This window comes from Gavialis gangeticus, unplaced genomic scaffold (assembly GCF_001723915.1).
Source record: "Gavialis gangeticus isolate Ggan-Ray unplaced genomic scaffold, GavGan_comp1, whole genome shotgun sequence".
Lineage (NCBI taxonomy): Eukaryota > Metazoa > Chordata > Crocodylia > Gavialidae > Gavialis > Gavialis gangeticus.
Genome location: NW_017729022.1, coordinates 54,267,444 through 54,276,463, shown reverse-complemented (window position 1 = coordinate 54,276,463; position 9,020 = coordinate 54,267,444). Strand labels below are relative to the sequence as shown.

At 43.7% G+C, this 9,020-nt stretch overlaps 1 protein-coding gene across 1 annotated transcript in view; it reads left to right on the top strand.

Annotated features, from left to right (window-relative positions):
- The window catches only part of GAS2L3 (growth arrest specific 2 like 3), a 33,675-nt gene that overhangs the window by 8,373 nt on the left and 16,282 nt on the right, over window positions 1-9,020 (top strand). Inside the window, exons 3-5 of the mRNA XM_019514995.1 lie at window positions 3,467-3,635; window positions 4,298-4,416; window positions 6,452-6,593. Of these exons, the coding sequence (XP_019370540.1) occupies window positions 3,467-3,635; window positions 4,298-4,416; window positions 6,452-6,593 (430 nt within the window). The remainder of the gene's footprint in view (window positions 1-3,466; window positions 3,636-4,297; window positions 4,417-6,451; window positions 6,594-9,020) is intronic.

Genomic DNA, 9,020 nt, shown 5'->3' with positions numbered 1-9,020 from the left:
GGGGGGGGGGTGTGGAGGCCTCGCTCACTTGCCCCCACCATGACACAGCCCCTGCCACCACCAGCAACGGGGGGTCCTCATAGCCCACGCAGGCAGAGCCCCCCAGCCGCATGCGGCTTTGACCAGTTCTGGGACCTGAACATGGTGGCAGAAAGTGGGGTCAGGCTTCTGGCTCCATTGTGTGAGGCTCCCCACCTCTCATGTGCAGCTCTCAGGATCCGGCCAGTTGTGCACCACATGAGGGGGAGCCCCATGCAATGGAGTTGCTGGCTTGGCCCCACTCCTTGCTGCCATGTGCAGCTCCTGGGGCTCTGGTAGGAAGCAGGGAGTGGGGCTGATCCAGCCTGACTCCATCGTGCTGGGCTCCCCGCTGCTTCTGGCAGAGTCCTGGGAGCTGCACTTGGCAGCAGGAAACAGGGAGGGCTGCTGGCTCCATTGCATGGGGCTCCTCTCGTGTGGTGCACGACTTTGGCTGAGTCCTGGGAGCTGTGTGAGAGCTCCATGGGGAGCCCCACATGATGGAACTGGGTTGATCTGGGCTCTGTGCTTCTGCCAGCCCACGCTTTGCACTCCCATCCAGCCACAGCTGCCCTCTGCCTACCACTGCTTCCCTACTTGCTGCCCAGATTGCTGAAGCAGGGAGATGAGGAGGAGTCATTGAAGACCAGGGGAACTGAGCAGTTCCCTGGGCAGTGGCAGCAGTGGCCCTACCCAGAATCTGTGTGCTGTCTGGGGCCCTCCCATGCCCAAGGGTTGAAGCATAGTGTGCTGCCCTGGTAGCAGTCTGCATGCTATGCTTCCACCCTCGGGCATGAGGAGGGCCTCATGAAGAGAACAGCAGGCGCAGCCACGGGCAGGCCGCATACATTTAATTAGTGGGCACTCAGCTGTGGGACAGATGCAGCCCAAAAGCTGTATTTTGTCTGTCCTTATGTTACAAGTATCATGTAATTAACTGGTTAATTGTGCAGTTACCTTGAGTCCAACTACATGAGCAATAAAAAGGTCCCACAATAAAAAGGTCCAACCAGATATAAAGTTAGACCTCAAAAATATGTACTAAGTTTATAGTGGATTGGTATCTAGCTTTAATTTGCATGAGTAGCAGGGTCTCCCTTGCAGCTGGGAGCACATCAGCTCACAGAGTTCTTGGCAATGGGTGCAGTCCTCGAGCCGTGGAAGTGTGAGACACCCCTGGGCCCACATGGGTCTCTTCGTCCCAGCTGCACCTCACATGCAGCTGGGACCCAGGGACCCCACAGATAACAGGGTTCTCTGGGTCTTGGTTGCATGTGGTCCCCATGGCTGGGAATCCCCTCAGCAAAGGGGGCTCCTAACTGTGGATGCCTGCTTCTTGATACAGGGAAAGCCCACAAGTGAATGGCAGGAGGCGTGACTGTGGGAGAGATTGTGCAATAGATCCAATTACAACTTTACCTCTGTGTGCAGAGGGGACCTTTCTTTCTATCTTTAAGTGTCAGTATTGGTGATTTCTAGGACATGGTATGAGCCAATCAAATGGTGAGGTTGCTAAAATACACAGAGATTTTTGTGGAATGTTTCAATATTTCAGTTTTTCAAAGTAATTTATTCTATGTAAGAAAGGTTGGTTTGTTTGTTTGTTGTTTGTTTGGTTTTTTTGGTTTACTGAAATGTGTAGGAAAAACTTTTTTGGGACATAGTAAGAATCTTGATCATGCTAAAGTTTGTATCAGTTTCTTTTGTGCTTTCCTAAACAACAATATCAAATCATTCCCCTGAAGTATGAAAATATATAATGGTTATATGAGAACTGAAGCCTAACTTTAAAGTGTATGCTTTTGTTTAGGGTAACACATTTTTCCTCTGCAAAATCAGAATATTAAGCAAAAAGTCCCAGGAAATCTAACCTGATTTTGAGATGAGATACAATACATTCAATAATAACTTGTAGGTCTGTCTATTCATGTTGTGGATCCAATACTAATTTTGCTATAAGTTTTTGTAAATGGAATGGTTATTTACAAATTGCAGGTACAGTAGTGTTTTTAAAAATTAGGAACCGTTAAGAAAATGTTTCTTATAACATGTGGAGGGATAACACTAAGGCCCTCTCTACATCTTGAATTTATGCCACAATTAACATGTTGATTGCAGGATAAATGGCAAAGGTGCTATGTATGCACCCAATTAAAGCACCATAAAATGGCAAACCAGCCATAAAAAATGTTCCACAAATAAAGTAGAACACTTTGTATGGCTTGTTTCTATGAGCCATGTCCATATACCAGAGCTCTCTAGGGCGGATGTCCAATAAACAGCTGATTGTTGTAATCAGCCCTGTTCTCCACCAAGCGTGCTGACAATATTGTCTGCACAGGCTTGGGGAGACCTAGTTTCCAAGAAGCTGGGGGCTGCCCTACGGCCAGTGCCAGCAATCAGCTGATTATCAGCATCTGCCCCCAGGACAGTTCTGGTTCTCCAACAGGGCCTGGGGAAAGGAGGGAAGGGATCAGAGGCTGTGAGCAGGGCCTTCTTTCCCTGGGGAGTTTTAAACTCCATGCCTAGCATCTCTGGTAGGGCTGCCGGATGTGGGAGCATCAGAGGGTCCTGGTGGTGGGGGGAGCTGAAGGGCTCCCACTACTGGGAACCTGAAAACCTGCTGCCCAGCAGCTTTGGCAGGGTTGCCAGGCACAGGGCATCGGATGCACCCCGCCAGAAGCCTAAAGTTTTAAAGTCCTCTTGGGGGAAGCCCTTTGTCTACTGCCCCCCCCCCTCCCCCCACCAGGAGCCTCTGATCCCCTGCTCCTGCCAGCCATGCCAGAGCTACTAGGCGTGAGGTTTAAAGTCCTTGGTGGAGGAAACCCTTTAACCCATGGGGGCTGACAGTTGGCTGCATCTTTGCCTGGACAGCCCCGGGTGAACCAGACCTGGGACTGTCTGGGTTGTGGCTGACAATCAGCTGACTGTTGGCATTAGTGCCCAGACAGCCCTGGGTCTTGAATTAGACCCCAGGCTGTCTGGGCTGGGGCTGATAATCAGCTGACTGTTGGCCCTGCAAACAGGGCTCTGGGCACCCAGATTTTAACTTGCCCATGCAGGGGGAGCCCAGGATCACAATCTCAGGCAGTAGTAATTAGTAATAGCATGATTGGGTTCTAAATCCTGAGCTCAAAATTGTGCCTTCTGTCATGCATGTATAGTATGGGATCAGGGATTGTTGGGATCAGGGACCAGATCCCATAAAGCTAGTAAGTAAATATGTGCTAGGGTTTCTAAATCACTAGAATCATGCTTAAGCCTAGGAATCCAGATTCAAAACTGTATCTTACTTTAAAGAAAGAATGTGTGTGGGGTTTTTTAGCAAGATGAGGACTCTTATTCTATCATGTGATTTATTAGTCAAATTAAGGAATTTCTAGATTTTATTGGTAGAGGTTGCAAATGCTACAGTTAATATGTTTGACTTCATTGAAATTCTCATTAGGTGTGGTTTGGAGATGATCTTCCTTTAAGCCCACGATGTCCTCTGACTGCCAGACATGGCCCAGGCTTGGCAGATGTTTGCCTATATGACCAATGGATATCTGTGCGGCATGAAGCAACACTGGTGCCTATGCAGGAAGACCTATCAATCTGGCTATCAGGATTGTTTGGTAAATTGCTGCCTAAAGAAATTGAAAATCTGGTGTCTCAGTTAGTGCTGACTTTTCATATCCATAATATTGTAAAGAGTAATTAAGGTGTTTCGGCATAAGTAGTGAAGGTAGTTGCATTTCAATGCCTGCTCTAGTTTCATGTTTTATGAGCTACCACCTATCAATTAGATGAACTAATAACATTATTTATAGTTCCTATTTAAGAGTCACACGTTAAGTAATGCATTTTTAATCAGATTTTAAGCTCAGTTTAATATAAGTAGTTTCACAGGTAAACAGACATTTTTGTTTTCTAATATGTGAAAGGTCTTTCTTTTAGATTCAGAAGTTATGGTTTAAAACTGCCACATGCAGAAACAGGCAATTGGGGAGTGAGAAGATATGATACAAATACTAATATAACAATGTACCATTTTAAAGATAGCTCACATTCTGTGTAGTGGCAACTGATTGGTGCTAAAAGCATAAAGTAGAAAAAAAAATTTGAAGTTCATCAGTTAATGTGGTTGAACCCAATTAAAAAAAAATTTGGGTGGAATAATAACTATCACACTTCCGCAGACTAAAGCCAAAATGTTTCTTCATAACGGAGGAATGCAGTGTCTGAATTATCACTATAAGGCCCATGTGAGTTACTTCTTACCACTGTTTATTTCTAGGAAAAGAAGTTGCTGCAGAACAGTTGCTGGAAGAGCTGGATAATGGTGTGCTGCTCTGCCAGTTGGTTGGTGTTCTTCAAAACACAATTAAGAAATGTTGTAGCTCAAAGGATTTGCGGGTGAGTCATATGGCATTTAGCTGTTACTGAAATAGGCCAATAAAAACTGACTTTGTACAGAGAGTAGTTCATCAATGCTGTATTCTGTATGCTCTGTATTTGGAAAATAGAAAAAAAAAACCAGATGGCTTGGACAGTTCAAGTAATGTGCTCCAAAGCAGATGTGGGTCAAATTCTAAAGGTTTGTTCAGAGTTCTTGCATGGTCCTAACTTAAATCAGACCTTTTACAGGCAACCTTCCAATTGAAGGACTTCATGTTCTGACTGTGACTCTTGCTGGTAGGCAAGTAGATTGCGAACACAGGAATACCACTGGCACTTTAAACACATTTTAGAAATGAAGACTATGCAGAAATTAGGGGTGGAGGGTGGGGGTGGGAATGCTCTATCATTTTATACAAAATAGAAACCTTGATTCAGGATGTTAACCTAGCACCTGTACAAATATTATTACTATATGCAACATGTTCTCCAGTATACTTGAGCTAGAAAGAGTATTTGGAATAGTGCTTGGATGTATACAGAAATGAGAAAGTTGCCATATAGTTTATCAAGTTCCCCCTGAGGAGAGGGAAGGGCTTGAATCATCAGATTCGTACCTTTACTTCCTTGGGAGCACTTTTTGTATAGTTACAAACAAACAAGCCCTGGTAACATAATCTAGCACGAACAGAAAAATGGGAAATAACTTGGAAGAAAGCATTCTTAACCCATCATAAAGTCTATTGCAGTCAAATTGGCATGAAGGTGATTTTTCTAAAACTGCATAAAGCCAAGACTTGTGTGTTTTTACTGAAGGTGGTTAATCATGGGCTGGTAGCACTTGTTAGCTTTTACCAATGTTTAGATTACTCTGCTGTTCAACTTTCTCAAATGAACTTTGTTCTTTAACTTCACTGTTGTGTTTTCATAAACTGACAGAAATGCCAATACCTCTCAAGCAGAACTGTGCTGGGGGTGTGGGGTCCTGCTGCTGCAGCATGGAGTCTGGAGGTGGGGGCAGCAAAACAGTGATTAACTATATCAGTGGTGTTCAACCTTTTCGCCCAGGGGCCTGGAATGGTAGTGCCTGGTCTGTCCGTGGCCTGGATCTGGCTGGACCCAATCCAGTACTTGGGGCAGGTGCTGTGGGGCCCCATCCAGCTGCACAGGGGTGGGGGGGTGAGGAGACCAGCCTGATCCAGCTGCACCAGGGAAGGGAGCTTGGCCTCGCCCTGTGGGTGGGAGCAGGAGGGTTGGACATTATCTGGCCCCAATCTCTGCAGGAGAAAGGTGGGGGTGGCCCAGCACCAACTTGGCAAGTGTGGGGAAGGGTATGTGGCCCAGCTCCATTTGGGGAAGGGTGTGGGGGCCCAGCCATATGGGAGAAGGGGGCATGGCCCAGCCCCAGGCTGGCCAGGCAGGAGAAGGGTGTGGCCTGACCCCAACCTGGCTGGGTGGAGGGAAGTGGGAGTGGCCTGGCCCCAGCCAACCATGCAGGGCGAGGACCATGGCCCAGCTCCTGGCTCTGGTTCATCCTGTTGTGCTTGGGAATTTGGCAGGGGGGAGGGGTAGCAGTATTAACTGCCACTACTCCTGCACTACCACTACTCCGTTGCTGTCAAGTTTTTCAACCCGTGGGGAGCCCTGTGGGTCAGATTCCAAGACTGTGTGGCCATATTTGGCCTGCAGGCTGGCGATTGGGCACCCCTGAACTAGATCAAGGAAGCTATCAACTGAATTCCCTTTCCCATATTTCGGGAGATGGTTAGGCAGATGTAGCTGCTCCTTTAGCAGAGGCCACATCCGAGGCCGAGCTACCACAGTGGCAGTCGCCTTTTTTCCTTATCTTGATTCTCAACTCCAGCAGAATAACCATGTGTATACACATTTGTGCATACCATACGCTCCCCCTGCATTAGCTGTCCCTTCATTTGGATGCATCAGTTAGAGTTACTAACTCCCATTTTTATACTTTAGACGCAAGATTTTTTTCCCTCATAAAATTCATTTTAAAATATGGATATAAATGTGTATATTTTTAATTTCTTGACAGGATTTTCCTATGAGAAAAGTCCCATGCAAGACGGATGCTCCATCAGGATCCTTTTTTGCTAGAGATAATACAGCCAACTTTCTTAACTGGTGTAGAGGCATTGGCGTTGATGAGACTTATCTTTTTGAATCAGAAGGTTTAGGTAACTCTTTCTTTTTGTGCAATTATTTTGATTTATATTTCTTTAAGTTTGACTGTACAAAGCTCTTTTATCTGGAGCCTAATTTGCAGCTATTACTTGTCAGGCAAGTGGTGACTGTGACTCTACTGGGACTGTTTGTATAAGAAAGTTTGCAGGATCAGACCTTATTGTATGTTATCTAATTTGACTGAAGGATTCTCTTCCAGGCTTATAAGTTGCCATCTGGGAGGAGGCAAAATCTAAAAATAGGACAGCAAACTATCACATGGTTTCCCTCATAGCAAAAAAACACCAGACTAATTGAAAGGAAAGTAAACTTTTCATAATTTTTTTTTTCCAGTGCTAGAGGACCATAAGGACCAGGAGTCAATACATAATAACATCCTTTATTTAATATTATTTCTTTCTCACTGTGGAAAATGCTCAAAATAATGAATGCATGATTGCTAAATTAGATGGCTACCTTGGGGTTCTGTGCCTGAAGTTCCAAGAGTCTGTTGGTAATTAACATTTTACATCAGGAACTACCTGGTGCGACTGTAAATGTCTTGCATCTTTCTCTCTAACTATGTGGATATGCAAACAAAGCTTGTCAACTGAGCTTGTGCCTCTAGTGTTCAGTCTGTACGTTGTAACCAACAGCTGCCAGATTCATTTCCCAGATGGAATGAACACTTTGATTGCTCATTAAGAAAAGTTATTGGACATTCATTGTATCGCAATTAAATGTGGTGGTTTTCTTCCTTTCTTTATTTTTGCATTGCCTATTAGTTGAAAAGAAACGGAGTAGCCCAACCCTTGTGGGCAAAGGCACCTAGAGGATACTCTTGTAATATTACGAAATGAATGTTGAACAGAACACAAAATACCCAGTAGTAAGCAAAAATGAAACATGTAGGGATGATTCACTTACTGATTTATAAAACCCTTCATATACATTGATAATGCTTATGACACTAAAATGGCACCAATCACTGCCAGCTCATTTTATTAGTCAACTATTCTTTTTAAATCCTAATTGCTAGCAGGGAAGGTGACTTTTTCTATTCTTTGAGACTGTTTTTCCTATGAAATTAGAGAACATGCATACAATATATACATAGCTTGGTTTTCAGGTTTAATTAGGAAATTGATTTTTTTTTTTTTTTCCTGTTAGATCTGCAAACCTTCTCCCATATTTCAGTATTAAGTTGTGAAAACAGTGGGATGTCACCATAACAGAACTGGGTTCCTTTAATTTCTTCAGTTCAGTCTTTGTATTGCCTGAAAATGTTAATTGCCCTCTGAAATGGATGGTTTAAAACAAAGTTAATTTCCTTAGGATCAGTGGCGAGGATTTCCTCTGCTGTCTCTTTCTGTTTAGGGCCAACAGTGTTTTGAAGTCTATATGTGGCGTTTGACAGGCTGTTGCGTGGCACAGATGCTAATGCAGTGTCTCTCTTGTCCTGTGAGCTTCAGTGGGAAGGGGGCTACTCTTCGTGCCCCCACTTCCTTTTTCCATTAAGCTTTCAAGCTGTTCCTGAGTAACATAGTAAGGACTGCCTCTGAAATTTGGCAGTTATCCTTTCCTGTCAACACATTGCAGCAGATACTTTTAGAAAGGGACAGGAGGTTATGAAGGTAAATGGTGCCAGCCTAGTGAAAAGATGGGCAGTTGCTTGTGACTGGATACTCTGTTCCTGCTCCTGCTTTAACAAGAAGCCAGGCATCTTGCTTAATGGTTAGTGAAACACCACAAGGCTTCTACACAGATCCAAGGGAAAGTCGTGATTTAGTTTTCAGACAAAAAGCACTTTGAGCAGAATAAGAAAAAAAACTTTGAATGCATGTCTGTTTTGGACCATGTTGTGTCAACTTTATTCCAAACTTCCATAATCCAGTTTTTTAAAATATAGATTGGCATTGAGAGTGGAGTTTGAGAAGAGAAAAATGTGAAAAAAAATCCATGCAAGACAACTAATTTTATAAGTAAAACAACTTCAAAAAATTATAAGGATTTCTTAGTTGAGGATTATGATTGGCATCTTGGGGGGAGGCAACCAGTCTTATTTTAAATTGTCTTGCTTGTGAATATCAAATTGACATTAGTGCATTAAATTTCATTGGAAATAATAGTGTCTATCCACAGTCAGTCTACAGAGTTAGCTTGTCTTTCTCTGTAACCACTCTCTACTAAACACATTTAATAGAGATTGAAAAGTCAAGCCTGTCCTGTCAAACACAGTACTGTGCAGATGTAGTCATTTTTAGATATCTATCTTTGATCATTTTCATTTTATATTGTTTTCTAGGTCACTGTTGTGAGTAATCACTCAACTGTTTTTTAGTTTTTGCATAGTATTTTCACCTGCCATAGAGATAAATAGTTGTATAAACTGTGACAATGTTTCTGGGATTTTATCCTAACCATTTCATAAAAAATAGTGA